Genomic DNA, 14,042 nt, shown 5'->3' with positions numbered 1-14,042 from the left:
GCCACCTCCCCCGACTCCATTCCACAGGTGCCTGGTGACTTTGAAGGCTTCTTCCCTGCAACTACTCTGGGCAGACATCCAGTCCCTCTCTTCCCCTGTGCTCTCCCAGAGAAAACTTGTAGCCTGTCTCCAGCTCCAGACCCTCTGGGCCAGTATGTTGAGGGAAGCTGAGTCCCTGCACACCCTCACCAGCGCCACTTGGTCCCCACACTGGAAGCCTGGCATCACTCCCGAGCCCACTTTTGGTGGCTCCTAATGTGACTTCCCTCCTATGGCTTTGGCCTGGGAGCCTTGAGGACCATGGGCCTTCCTGACTTGCCTCTGCCTCCACCCTAGCACTCCCCCCACCCCTCTCTTGTTAGAGCTTGTAGAGGGAGTTTCTGGACAGCTGACTGTTACCTCCACAGTCCCCGCGTAACAGAGAGTTAGAATAAAGGACAAAAGCCTGCATGGTGGGCCTCTCATTGCTGTCTGCTGTTTAGTCGCTAAGTCGTGTCTTGCAACCCCATGGACTGTAGCCCACCAGGCTCCTCTGTCCATGGAATTTCCCAAGCAAGAATATGGGAGTGGGTTGCCATTTCCTTCTCCATAGCCTGGACCCAATTTGCCTGTCAACCTCCCTCTAAGACTCTTCATTCATCCCCTGGGGCAAAACCCTAAACAAATTTAGATGCCAGATGCCTGCTTGGCTCCCTCTGAGCATCACCAATGAGACACAAGATGCACCTAGCGCCCAGGTATTCTTCTGTGACTGTGCTACACTAGGCATGTCCGCCTCGGGGACAAACAGCATGTGGGATCTACCTCAGCATGGCCAGCCCCTACGCAGCAGGTGTGTGGAGTCAGTGCCCACCTAACGGACCAAAACGGCCAGACACGGGCTCCATTTGGAGCACTGGGGCCATTGTCAGCTCCTGTCTCCACTCACCTGCTGTAGGTGCCTCAGCAGGGTCTCCAGGATCCCTGCGGGTGCAGGTCCTCAGACCTTCCGGGTGGATGGCGGTGAGTCCCCACCCTGCTCCCTGGCCCACAGCCCCCACCCCCCGCTGTGGCCTGTACTCACACTGCCCTTGCGCACATAGTCAGGGTCCTTGTAGATGTCCCGGGCCAGGCCAAAGTCACAGATCTTCACCACGTCGCTTTCTGACAGCAAGATGTTCCGAGCGGCCAGGTCCCTGTGGATACACTAGGGGGTGAAGAGGAGCAGTGAGGCGATCGGGGCAGGCCCCTGTGGCCACACCCGCATCTAGAGCTCCAGCATACCCTGCGTGAGTCCTGCTCTCTTGAGGATAGATTCAGTGTGCCCCACGACTTGCCATGGAGTAGCTGGTGGCACTGTGAAGGCTGCGCAGAAGGACAGACTGGCTCTATGCCTAGCTCTGCCTCTGACTAGCGGAAAACCCTGGGAGTTCGGTTCTACCCTTTGGACTCAGTCTACAGCTCTGCAAAGTGGGAGAGATGTGCCTTGACTACAGCGTCTCTGCGGGGTCAGCTGGTGAGTTTTGGCCTTTCTCCCCTCTGAAGAGACTGCTGGGGCAGTCACCTTTCGAGAGGCCAGGAACTCCATCCCTCGGGCCACCTGGAAGCTGTAGCAGACAAGATCTTCCATGGTCAGCGGGCTCAGCCACAGGTCCTTGGCTGCACGAAGAAGTGAGGCTGGCTAGGAGGGTCCTCAGCCGTGACTCCCGCTTTCCACCCAGCCCCAAAGGGAGCTCTTACGTGTTCACTGACCCTGGCTGTGTCCCTCCTGGCCAGGCTTAACAAGCCTGCTGGTCCCCTCTCCTGCCCCTCAGCTTCCCTTCTCTCCGTGATACCCAGAGCAGTGAGTACTGTTGCCACACTAGACCTCTGCTTCTGCTACTTCTGCCTGGACGGCTCCTCACCATGTTTGCAGGGCAAACTCTTATTTATCTGCTGTTGCTAAGTCGCTTCAGTCGTGTCCGACTCTGTGCGACCCCATAGACAGCAGCCCACCAGGCTCCACCGTCCTTGGGATTCTCCAGGCAAGAACACTGGAGTGGGTTGCCATTTCCTTCTCTAGGGACGACCAAATCAAACATCAGAAGTCTCACACCCCCAGGAGGTTGACCACCCGTGAGGATTAGGATTTTGAGCTCCGACATTAGGGCGCACGGCTCGCTGGCTATGGCTCCCTCTGGCGGGAGCATGGGTGCTTTGCTTCCTGAGGTGGCATCTTTCTAAGGCAGAGTGCATTTCATCCGGCCCCGTGTTAAGTCCCTCCAGGAGGGCCCCAGCTTGGCTTATCCCAGGGTCCTGGAGCATGCCAGCCGTTTTGGGCAAGGGGAAGCCAGACTCTTACCTCCTTGGACTGGAGCGGCCCGCCCTGCCCCGCCCTTGCCCGTTAGGAGCCTTGTGAAGAGGGCCATGTCGCAGTTCCCTGGCCTCCTTTGGTCAGCCTTGGCGCCCTCCACCATGGAGCAGAAGCGCCTTTGCTGCTCAGCAGACTTCTCCTGAGATGCACAAAGCAGGTCGGAGCGGGAGGAGGCTCGCCATCTACTGGAAAGGCACTTTCCGCCCTCCCCACCCGGCTCACCAGCAGAGGCCTGGCCCTCGGTGGGGCGCCCACCTACCGCGCAGGGATTGAAGGCCTCCCGCTTGGCGCGCAAGAAGTTGGAGAGATTGCCATACTTGCAAAACTCCACGATCACCATGAGAGGGCCTGGGGCAGGGCAGGAGGGTGCTCTGGAGGGCAAGCAGCACAGCCACGGACCCGCCCCCAAGCCCTCCCGTGTCCAGCCCATTCCCAGCCCAGCTGGCCCTTCACACCCACAAAGATGAGGGCACCTTGGGGCTTTGCCCTCCCCGCAGGGCGCCCGAGTTCTTTACCATTGGGCTTGGTGCAAGCCCCCAGGAGGTTGACCACGTTCAGGTGGTTACCAATGTGGATTAGGATTTTGAGCTCCGACATCAGGGCGCGATGCTCGCTGGCTGTGGCGCCCTCTGGAAGCAACATGGGGGCTTTGCTTGATTCCCGGGCCCACCTGGCCCCTGACCCAGGCCCTGAATATCCCTTTTTCTGGGCCACTAGCTCAGACGGTAAAGAATCCCCCTGCAATGCAGGAGATGCAGGAGTCCCAGGTTTGATCCCCGGGTCTGGAAGATCCCCTGGAGGAGGAAATGGCAACCCACTCCAGTCTTCTTGCTGGAGAATTCCATGGACAGGGGAGCCTGGTGGGCTATAGTCCATGGAGAAGCAAAGAGCTGGACACGACTGAGCGACTAGCACTTTCGCTTTCAGCTGAGCTGAGGCCTGACCAGCGCTCTTGCTGGTGGGAGTGCAGTAAATACCGCTTCCCTCTGAGGCTAAAGGTTTAGGTGGGACTGGTAAGTATTACTCAGAGGGGAGCCCCCGGCCGTGGATTCCCTGCATAACCTCTGGTAAGAATCTGTTCTGAACCTGTTTCCCTTCCGGCACCACAGACCCACCAGCCCACCCAGAGTTGCTGATCCTCACCAGCTAAGCCACCCCTTCTACCCATGACCCCACACCTTTCAGCATTTTCACGGCCACAGTGTCACAGCTGCTGCCCTTGTTGATGCCAAAGGCTGAGGCTTCCACCACCTTCCCAAAGGCCCCGTGGCCGAGGACTCTCCCTGTGGGGGCAGGGAGCCGGTTCCAGGTGAGCTGTATGGGGGTGTGGGTGGAAAGGACTGGGCAGAAGGGACAACCCCTGTGGAGGGCCAGGAAGGAAGGCCCAGGAGGGGGAGGAAAGTCAGGAGCCCCCTTGCCAAACAGGAAGTGCATGGGGAGCAGGGTGGGGAGAGAGGGAGGAGAGAGACAGACAGGAAGGCCTGCATCCTCTCCCAGCAGGTGTGACAGGCCCACCCTGCTCAGAGCAGCAGGAAGTGACCTCGGGGAGCCTGGGAATTGAGAGCCCCTATAATAGTTCTGGGGATGCGTGCCTAGATGGACAGGTCAGGCCAGGTGGGGGCCAGGTGGGACTTTCTGGCATGAGTTCTGAGAATGGAGGGATTGCAGGACTCCAGCCTGCCTGACCCCAGAGCAGCTGAAGCAGTGTCCGCCCAGCAGGACTGGGTGGGTGAAGCAGGCTGGGAGCGGGTCTCACCAAGGTGCAGCCGTTCCCGGGGGAACTCCCACTGACTAGCGTCGTAGGACAGGTATTCACACTGCTCCTCCAAAGGCACCTCCCCGGGGTCCATGATGATGGACAAGTAGCCGGTCTTGATGTCTGCATGGGTTGGCTGGGGGGTGGGGATGGGGACAGCTCACTGACTCGGCCAACCATCCTGGCTTCAGTAAAGCTGTGCTCAGGACAGATGGCCTCTCCTTAGGGACTTCCGATGTAGGAGGAGACAGATGGACAACGTCTTGTCCTCTAAGAGTGCAGCATGGAGGGGTCTGGGGGGCCTCCCAGGATACAAGGCTTCCAGGTGAGCCAGAGTGAACCATATTCCTTAACTTAGGGGCTGGGCAGGGTGGAGAGAGCCCATGAGCAGCTGGGGATGAGGAGTGCTTACCCTCCTCATGTTACAGAAGATGAGGAGAAGGAGGACCCAGAAGAAGACAGCGATGACTCCTGTGCCAACAAGGATCACGATCTCCATGCTGCCTTTATCCTCAGAGCCTGAGTGGGCAGAAAGAGGGGGTGGCTACTGTGCACATATTGTGAGGGGGGAGAGGGTGCACCCTTCCGGCGGGCACAACTGGCAGTGAGGTGGCCATGAGCAGATGGCATCGAGCACGGGCAGAAGGTGGGCTGAGGGGCGCGAGGGGGAGGCGGGACCTTCCACAGCCACGCTGGCAGAGGAGTTGACACAGCCCTTGGCGTTGCACGCGCTGCACAGATAGTGGCCAGCGTCCTCCTCGCGCACGCGCTGGATGCTCAGCCTCTGGTTCGAGTCCGCCAGGTCGATTCCTGCAGCGAGGGCGGTGGACGTTTGAGTTCAAATAGGTCTGGGGCTTTGGCCTCGAGAGCTTCCGGACTCCGCCCTCCACCCATATCCATCCCCCTACCGGACTCTTCTTCCAGCAGCCTCTCATCTTTGTACCACAGGATGCTGGGTACGTGTGCCCCAGCCACTGGGCACCGCATCTCCAAGGAATCGCTCACGTTCACCAGGAGGTCGCTTAGGTTCTGTGTGAGCCGTGGGGCTTCTAGGGCTGGGGGCGGGGTCGAGAGAGAGCTGAGTGGAGCTGCAGAAAGCAGGAGGGCACTCCAGGAAAGGGCCCTCCAGTGCTAGGAGCTCTCCAAGCTGAAGGGTCAGGGTTTGAGCTCGGGGTGGGCAGGGCTGTGCACCCCCCGGAGGGGAAGGAGAGGGGCATGGGTGCTCTTGCATGCTCAGGCTTGTGAATGGACTTCCCCGGGCGCGTGCTGGGCGGAGGGGAAAGGCTCCTTGGGGAGCGCTGCCCGGCCCGGCCCCTCCGGCCCGGCTAGCCTCACCCTGCACGGACAGGTACTTCTTATGGCAGTGCTTGTCGTGGCTGCGCCGGTCCTGCACCTCGCACACGTAGTCACCTTCGTGTTCTGGTGCCACACTGGGGATGGTGAGGGTGAGCGTGGCATGGGGCTCCCCGGGCGCCACCTCCTCCAGGCTGGCGGCCAGTGGCGTGGCAAACAGGTGCACGTTCTTGCAGTCAAGCAGCAGTGGGTTGCCCTGCGCGTCATGCAGCGTGGACAGGTTGAGGCGGTACCAGTGCAAGTGCTCGTATGTGTAGTTGTCAGCCCGGCAGCTCAGGCGCACGGCCTGGCCCTCTAGGGGCTCTTCTGATGGCTCTGACTCTATGCTGAAGCCGTTGGGGATGGCTGGGGACGGAGGAGGAACCACTCACTGTGACACTGAGGTGCTGGCGAACCTACCCACCTGCTCAGGGACTCTCTCTCTTTCTCATTGACCTTTGAACTCACTCAGCTCTCAAATAGGGGTGTATGTCACCCTGCCTGGGCCAGGGACACCACTCTGGAGACCTCTTCTCCGTCTCGCTGCCAAGAGACCAACTCTCCCAAGTCAATTCCACCAGGGGCTCCTCTTGCCGTGCCTCCCTCTAGTTTTTCCTGAACAAGCCCCAGCTGGGTACTGCCCCTACCTCTCCCAGGAGGCCAGGCCACCAATGAGTTTCTTGCCAGCAGCTGAGCAGGTGCGCGAGGGCCCATTCCCCCTCGCTGCTGAGCACACTCCCACCCCGTCCTCTTCTTGACACAGTCTGGCTCCATTAGCCTTTGGCAGGGGCTCCCGATCTCCTTTTGCCCCTCTGGCTGTCCACTGTCGAGCTCCTATGGGCTCCTCTCTCCTGCAGAGTGTTTTCTTTGGCTCCACCTCTCTTCCAGGTGCCCACATTTAAACCTCTGGGCCCAGTGACTGTCCTTCCATGGTCTTCCTAGTGTTCCTGAGGTCATTAACAGGTTTGAAAAATCTGAGGCAACCATGGACCTTCTTCCCAGGGCCAAACGCACATAAGAACCAGCTGCCGTGCAGGATCCACAGCTCAGGAAGGGGGTGGGAGGGAAGTGGAGGGAGGTGGAGCTGTGGGGAACAAGATGGCACCCCTTGGGAGGCACTTCCTGGTCTAAGGGCAGATGGCGCTGCCTCATCCCAGTTCATACGCCTGTAGCCTCCAAATCTGTCCTCCTGCTGAGGCCCAGAGGCCCGGGGTCTGGGGTTCCTCCTGGTGCCTCACAAGACACTCACTGGGTCCCCAAAGCAGGCGTATTGTCTCCTCCCAGGCCTGGCCTCCTCCTGCGCCCACCTGGCTCCTGACCTCTATCCAGGCCTGCCCAAGTCACTCACTGGCCACGTAGAAGTAGATGAGCCGCTCATCCTGGCCCACTTTGTTGAAGACCACGCACTTGTACATGGCGGACACATTGGCCTCCTGGATCACCAGCTTGCTCACCGTCTGGACAGGATACATGTCAGGTATAAGGATCCGTTTCCTGCCTACGTTCCCCTACTCTAACCTCCTCTTTCTGCATGGAAGTTGCTGTGCCCACCAGAATAATGGGGGAAACTGAGGCTCTGGGCTGGAGATGACCAAAGGACTGGTGAGGCAAGGAGAAGGTGATGAGGTCCTCGGGCAGCAGCAAGAGGTGGCTCCCCTGAAAACTCAAGGGACAGCACGATGGACAGCTGGCCTCAGCTGTGGCTGGGGTCAGAAGGCAGTGTGAGGCAGGGCCAGAGAGGCCTCTGGCTGCAGATGGGCTCAGGGTGCTGCCATGCTGAGGAGGCAACAGGGGCCTGGTGGCACTGGGTTGGTCCAAGCCAGAGTTCGGATGCACGCTCTGGTCACATCGAGTGTCAGCCTGTGGTCCCAGGAGTCGCTGTGTGAGGCCCTTGGGACGTGCCCACAAACACTTCAGGGCTGCCCCCTGTGATGTGCCCACAAACACTTCGGGGCTGCCTGCAGCGCCTCTCAGTGCTCTGGGTCGTGGCAAGGGGAGGAGATGGGGTCCAGGGCTCCAGAAGGACTCTGGCCTGGGGGAGTGGGCAGCTTGGAGGCAGAGGAAGAGAGAGGGCCATAGTCTCTGCCTACCAGCCCAAGAGCCCACCCCCCAACCTCAAGCTGGGCACTTCCTGGCCAGCCTGGAACAGGAAGAGGCTCTGGAGGTGTGTAGGAAAACAGGAAGTGACTGTAGGAAGTGGGTGCCTTTGTTCAGTCCTTCCCCTGCTTGGCCTCTTCTAGGGATTGCCCCCAGCCTGGACCAGCCGTCTTAGGGGAGGATAGAGCTTGTCCCCAGCCCCAACTCTCCCAGCCCTTGCTAGTTTGGGCCCACAGCTCTGAATCTCAGCTTTCCTCTCTGGGAAGCAGCGGTAGGTCAGGCCCCTGCAGTCTATTGCAGGCAGGGAAGCTGATGTCCAGAGACATTGCAGAAAGGTTACTGACTCTCAGCTGCTATTGCAAGAACTCTGCAAGTCCAGTGGAGACTGAGAGGGCTAGGAGAGGACCCCACCTCTCCTTCTGATCCCACCTTTCTTCTTCTGAAGGACCTCACCTCTCTCTTCTTCTCCCCCAGCCACTCAGTGGCCTGGCTGGTCCATACCTTATTTTTGCCCTCTACAAACTCCGTCCAGGTGTCCAGGCTCTCAATGGGGTTCACAGCATCCTGTGTGGTCACCTCCCTCCAGTCCTGGCACTGCGGCATTCGGTCTCGCTGCTGCCGCCGCCTGCTGCTGAAGACAAGGAAGGACAAGGGTAGTTAGGGATCCAGGCAGAGAGCGACTACACTAAGGGTAGGGTCAAGCTTTTCTCATACTCAGGGTCCTCTCATCTCGTGGTGGGGAAGGTTGGTGCCCCAAAGTAAGTGAGGAGGGCAGGAGGTTTGTTTCTGGCACACTGTTCAGGGCTCAGCAACCCATCCTGCACGGGCTGCCAGACACAGCCTTACCCAGCAGACCAGGATCTGTGCCTGCAGAGCACCACACGCCTGTGACTCTGTGCCAGTCCTCTGGTCTGCTGTGCCCCCTGCCCTCAGCCACACGTGTCCCTTCCTGCAAAATCCACCTAGATCTCCTGGGGCAGCAAAGTCACTCCTGTTAACTCCTGCTACAGGAAGCCCTCTCCTTCCGTCCCTCTTCTAAAGCTGCAGCCCCTCCCTGGGACGGCTGTGCATCCAAGCACCTTTGGTCTCCTGCTGGGATGAGGGCCCAAGGGGGAAGGCGTGGCTCAAGGGAGCCTCTTGTCTGCCCCTGGGGAAGCAGAACTGGCCCTGGGGCTCTGTAATCATGCAGGGCATAACAGGAGAGCATCAGACGGAAACACATTTGGAGGCGCCAGTGATCTGCAGCTTCACAGTCCAGAAGATTCTCTTATGAACCCCGAATGTTGTGGGCTGGCCACCCCTACTGAACCTCGCTAACTGACCATGCCAAGGGCCACAGTCTCTCTGCCAGTGTGGCTGCCTCATCTCCCTTGGTTTCCCAGCTACTGTCCTTCCCCAGCCTGGGACCCTGTCCCCTGTCCCTTAGGATCTCTTGCTAAATGGCCACTGTGACTAGTCCCTCCCCTGCTCAGCACCATTCACTGTCTCTCTAGTGCTTTCCAGACCACTAACCACCTTGGCACCCTCCATTCCTGGCCCTTGCTGGTTCAAGTTTTCCGTTCTCCGGGACTGACTGTCCCACTGGCACCCAAGTAGGGCAGTGTGGCCCAGCAGTTAGGCAAGCTCTGCTGCTCACTGCCATGACATTAGGAAAGTCATGCCCCTTCTCCAAGCTCACTTTCTCCTCTCTAAGGGGTCATGGTGAGCACTACACAGATGAGCAGGTGAGCCTGGACATGCTTAGTGTGCCTTGGAGTTCACTCAGTCCATGCCTCGCAAAACCAGCTCAGGCCTGCCTGCTTGGTGAGGGGTGTCCTCCCTAGTGCCCAGAGGCATGTCCTTTGGTCCCCTCCAGACATGCAGTTGTGTGTCTGGGGAGCATCGCTTTCAAGGGAGAGGATGGTGGGGGCTGCACCATCCCTGGCCTGACAGTACAAGGGAGGGTCTGAGCCTTGTTCAGGCAAGGTGAGGTCAGGGATTGACTGTAATGCATGAATCATGATAGGGTTTGGGTTTAAAGTGGAGCTATGGGGAGGGGTGCTGGTAGAGAGAGGGGGTTATGGTTGAAGTTGGGGATGGGGCTGGGAAGTAGAGGGAGGCAGGGTGGAGCCACACTCACAGGCTGCGCTGGCTGAAGGTCCTGCAGGGCGTCCACGGCCGCCAGTGCCACTGGATGCTGAGAGGAGGGGGCACCCCGTAGGCCGTGCAGGTGAGGGCCTGGCGACTATGGCGGGAGTAGATGCTGGGGGAGGAGGCCTCCTTTTCATGGATGTGGGGGGGTACTGGAGACACAGGCGGACAGCCAGTCGGTCAGCATACCCCCAAACACCGCCCCGTCCCCCTCCCCCTCTCCTGTCCCACCCGCACCTACCATTCACCACCAGCTCCAGGCTGATGTTACGCCTCAGGCCAGCTGCGGTGTTCCACAGGGCCAGGGTGTAGATGCCCGCACTGGCCTCTGTCACCTCCTTGAGCACCAGAACATGGGGACTATGGCGCCCAGACACTGCCTTTCTGTCCTTGTACCTGGCCCAGGGAAGGAGTTCAGGGGGCTGTGTGACCTCCACCCCAGCCCTGTCCTGTCCCTCCTTCCCTGAAGTGCCCCAGCCCTGACCACTAGGACACAGTCAGGAGATGGGAGAGGCCTCCCCGCCCCAGACCTGCTTCTGGACTGGGGGATAGATGGCTGTGCACCCCAGGCTCAGGACCAACGAGAGTCCCCAGGGGCCCTTGTCTCTGCCATAGGCTTCATGGGGCTGAGCTGTGAAGGAGTGGAGGCGTGGTCCCCGAGGGCGCAGCTCAGACCCTGACCAGGTGGGGGTCCAGGAGCTCTGACCCTGACTCTGCCCTTCCTGGAGCTCTCCAGATGCGTGGGCTTCTTGTTGCCCTGCCCCTTTTCCCAGGGCCTTTGTACTCACTTTCCTGCTTTGCTTGGATGCTAGACACCTGCAGGGCTCCCTCTCTCCTATATCCACCATCATCCAGCCATCAGAGCAGCTGTGTGGACCAGGAGCTGGCCCTCGGCCCTGTCCCTGCTCGTCTGCACGATAGCGTTCACACACGCGCCTGTTGCTTGTCGGTTCCCACACTGAGCTGTACGTACGGCCACTGCCGTATGCCCTATGTGAAGAGTGGCACCCAGCACACATAGGCGCTCAGTGTTCATAGGTATAAATGGATGACTCATACCCCAAAGGAGACTCCTCTCCAGTCCTGAGTTGGGAATGAACCCAAGCTCTGGCCTCTGCCTGGAAGTAGCCCTCAGGCAGGCATCGTCTTCTGGTTTACTAAGCCAGAGAGACACGAGGAAAGCACAGCCCTCAGGATGGAAAGTAACAGCGAGGGGCATGCAGGGGACCGGCTTTCAACTGCTGCACCACAGCCCATTTAGAAGAGGTTTGACTTGCCAGAAGTCACACAGCAGGGCAGGGCAGAGAAGGGCCAGGCTGGGAGGCCTGCTGGGCTCTGGTGCAGAATCCTGGTTGCTACTTGCTGCGTTTGTGATCCTAGGCACACTCCTTCATTGCCCCAAGCCCCCGAGTCTTCGCCTGAAAACCAGGGAAACCACATGCTCCTTCTTGCAGGTGTGGTCAGGTCTCCCAAGATACAGCCTTGGGGTCAGCGTGGTGCTGGACACACAAAGGCTGCTTTGGGGGGAGGACCAGCCTGTCCACTAGATCTCTGTCTATTCACTTGCTAGTAATCACCACACGATTACCTGGAAGAATGGACCCTGCTGGGGCTATGCTCACCACTAATGCCCTGGGGCAGATGTCTCAGTGGACAGTGGGCCCAGTGGAGCACTTCTTGGAGGCAGATATTGACCAAGTGAGAAAAAAAAAAGAAAGGGCCAGATGTGGTGGGAATGGCAAGAGGAAGTCAGCTGCCTGAGGATCAGGCCTGGACCAGATCTTTGCTGCAACAGAGCTGGCCACCCTCCCAGACAGGGTCAGTACGACTGGCCTTGGAAAGCAGGGGACAGGGCCTTAGCCCAGACTGCACCAGTGCCCTGCAGGATACTATCTCAAGTGTCCCGGTCCTGCACCAGGTGGCCCTGACGGACCCCAAAGCCCGTGCCTCACAGGGAGAGTCCCAGAAGTCCCAGGCCCAGGGCTTCCAGGGACCTCTCAGGGGAAGCCTGTTTCTGGACTATGGCCAGAGAAGTGGGGTGCTGGCTGAGAATGTCTGGGCTTCTTCTTGCCAAGCTCTAGCCTTTCAGAAAAGGTCATCCTGCCTGGTTGGAGGTGCTCCAGGCTAGAAAGGCGAGGCTCCCCTGGCCAATTGTGAAAGGACAGAGCAGATGAGTCCCGGGAGGCACAGGGCTTGGGCAGGAATGCCCTTCCCCTTTCCTGGCCTATTTCCCTCCTGTGTGTGATGAGAGTCAGGCTAGAGTGTGATCTCCCAGGATCAGGCTGTATGGACTGCTCAGATGGCCGAAGGGTGCATGGTGGGGTGCTGTGCCTTCCCGAGTTCTCGGGGAGCGTCTGGTGAAGGTAAAGCCACCACTGAGGGACGTCTCTCTGACTCTTGGCATACCCTGCAAGGAGTACCTTACTCTCAGGTCACACCAGGAGTGGGGATCTCGAATTTGTAGGCCTCCCGGAAGCTCAACTCACTGCCACACAGCTCTCGGGCCCAGCCCAGAAATCCTTGTGAAACTCTTATCATGGCTCCAAAATTCTGGTTAGAAGTATCCTGGGGGAGGCAACCTGTTTGGAGAGGAGCCTAGGAAACCTGAGCCATTTCTCTATGATCCCCTCCAGTAAGGGCCCTCAGGGAGGCTGAGTGGGTACAGGAAAGAGTTAGGTAAAGCCCTATGCTAGGCCCACCACACCCACACATAACAGGAGGCCAGTATTCACACTCTTTCACAGTTTAGCAGCAATTCAGGCCAACCTTCCCTCCAGCCAAAATATCACATGATGTGTATATTCCTTGGAATCTTCATAGGGGGTCCCCCACTCCAGGCACAGGTCCCCATCTAGGTCTCAGGAAGAAGACCCTGATAGGGGGAATTTTGCCCTTTCCTGTCTGTGGTTCTTTCTTACACTGGACTTGGTGGGTAGGGAGGGGCAGGAACAAGGGAGGTACCATTGGAACTCCGGTGGGGGATAAGCTGCCAGCTTCACGGGCAGCTTCACCAGCTCATCTCCTGCTGTGGCCTCTAGAACCGGACCCTTGAGCCACTCGACGGTGATGAAGGGCTTCTCTGTCAGACAGGAGACATCAGGGTAAAGCCAGGGCTGGTGGGGCTGACCCACCACCACCCAGGGATTCGCAGCCACCCCCAGATGCTAGATGCCCTGATCTCTGGGGCGTGGGAACTGGGCAGTCGATCCATTCATGACCCTCCCTTCCCTCTGGCTGGACTCCACATGACTCGGGTGCAGCATGACCTATGGCCCGGGGCCCACACTGCACAAGAACCCTTGTGCTCCAGGCTTGACAACTGACACCCAACCTAGCCCAGGCCACGCTGGGCATAATGGCCTGACAGGCCGTACCATGCACAATGACCTCAGTGCTCTCCTGGAACTGCTGGATACCATTGTTGGCCTGGCACACGTATGGGCCCAAGTCACGCTGGCTGACGTTGTGGATGGTGAGGATGCTGGAGAGCTCTGTGTGAGTCTGCTGAGAGCGCCGCTCTGGTACCCACTTACCCCGCTCTGCCTGCCCAGGACCAGGGGAAGCACAGGGTCAGAGCAGGTGGGCTCTGACAGAACTGACCCCCATAGGCACACCCCCCAGCCCAACCAGCAGCAGCTCCAGAAGCCTTGGACTCAGACTGACTTTCCCTTGGCATAGGAAAACTTCCCTATCAGACAGGGGCTCCTGGGACAGAAGGAAGTACGTGTGGGCCAGACCAGGGCGAGTGTGGGCTGCGACAGGGATTCCTGGGGATGATTCATGTACAGCCCCTGCCAGGGATGCTGAGCTCACCTGCTTCCCTGGATAGTTCCAGTCAAAGGTGACACCTGAGTTGAACTCGGCCCACACGGTACAGTTCAGGACTAGTTTTTCCCCAACCAGCAGCTCCAGTGATCTCTTGGGGAACAGCTGGATGTCATAGAGCTCATTGCCTGGTGACACATGTACAGGAACCCCCATGCCCTTTGTAGGACAGTGCATGTGGAGTACAGGGCGCAGGGCATCCCCTGAGACCAGCCACTCCTGTCCTCTTTCTGCTCTTCTCCTCCCAGGACGTGGGGAGGGCCCCGCAGCCCCAGGCAGCCCCCTACCTGTGATGTGCACAACGAAGGGGTTGGACAGGAAGGCCTGGCCGCCCCAGGTGGTCTCACACTGCAGGTACAGGGCATCGCGCAGCAGAGGGGTGGGCACCCGCATGCCCCGGCGGTCATCCCACACCACCTCCTGTCCATCAGGCTGCAGTGCTGAGCTTTGCTGTAGGGACGCAGTGGCTGTCAGGGCCCAGCTACCGCCTGCCCCTTGGCCAGACGAGTGGCTGTTCTCCCAGGGACAGAACCAGAGGGCCGGATCTAGGGTGGAGGTCGGGGTGGGGCT

The 14,042-nt window shown here is 59.3% G+C and overlaps 1 protein-coding gene across 3 annotated transcripts in view; it reads right to left on the bottom strand.

Annotated features, from left to right (window-relative positions):
• FLT4 (fms related receptor tyrosine kinase 4) overlaps nt 1-14,042 on the bottom strand; it is a 41,796-nt gene that overhangs the window by 12,643 nt on the left and 15,111 nt on the right. For 2 of the 3 annotated variants that reach the window (XM_068981235.1, XM_068981237.1), the window contains exons 5-23: nt 13,760-13,922; nt 13,461-13,600; nt 13,022-13,190; nt 12,609-12,726; nt 9,889-10,043; nt 9,637-9,799; nt 8,019-8,148; nt 6,769-6,877; nt 5,424-5,786; nt 4,997-5,143; nt 4,767-4,898; nt 4,501-4,607; nt 4,089-4,224; nt 3,511-3,615; nt 2,848-2,961; nt 2,592-2,680; nt 2,321-2,471; nt 1,544-1,638; nt 1,064-1,186 (exon numbers count right to left, since the gene is read on the bottom strand). In XM_068981235.1, the coding sequence (XP_068837336.1) occupies nt 1,064-1,186; nt 1,544-1,638; nt 2,321-2,471; nt 2,592-2,680; nt 2,848-2,961; nt 3,511-3,615; nt 4,089-4,224; nt 4,501-4,607; nt 4,767-4,898; nt 4,997-5,143; nt 5,424-5,786; nt 6,769-6,877; nt 8,019-8,148; nt 9,637-9,799; nt 9,889-10,043; nt 12,609-12,726; nt 13,022-13,190; nt 13,461-13,600; nt 13,760-13,922 (2,709 nt within the window). The remainder of the gene's footprint in view (nt 1-1,063; nt 1,187-1,543; nt 1,639-2,320; nt 2,472-2,591; nt 2,681-2,847; nt 2,962-3,510; nt 3,616-4,088; nt 4,225-4,500; nt 4,608-4,766; nt 4,899-4,996; nt 5,144-5,423; nt 5,787-6,768; nt 6,878-8,018; nt 8,149-9,636; nt 9,800-9,888; nt 10,044-12,608; nt 12,727-13,021; nt 13,191-13,460; nt 13,601-13,759; nt 13,923-14,042) is intronic. The other variant, XM_068981236.1, reaches the window with a different exon arrangement.

The sequence above is a fragment of the Capricornis sumatraensis genome, chromosome 9 (genome assembly GCF_032405125.1).
Source record: "Capricornis sumatraensis isolate serow.1 chromosome 9, serow.2, whole genome shotgun sequence".
Classification (NCBI taxonomy): domain Eukaryota; kingdom Metazoa; phylum Chordata; class Mammalia; order Artiodactyla; family Bovidae; genus Capricornis; species Capricornis sumatraensis.
Note: the sequence above shows the minus strand (reverse complement) of the source record. Positions and strands in the feature narration are given on the sequence as shown.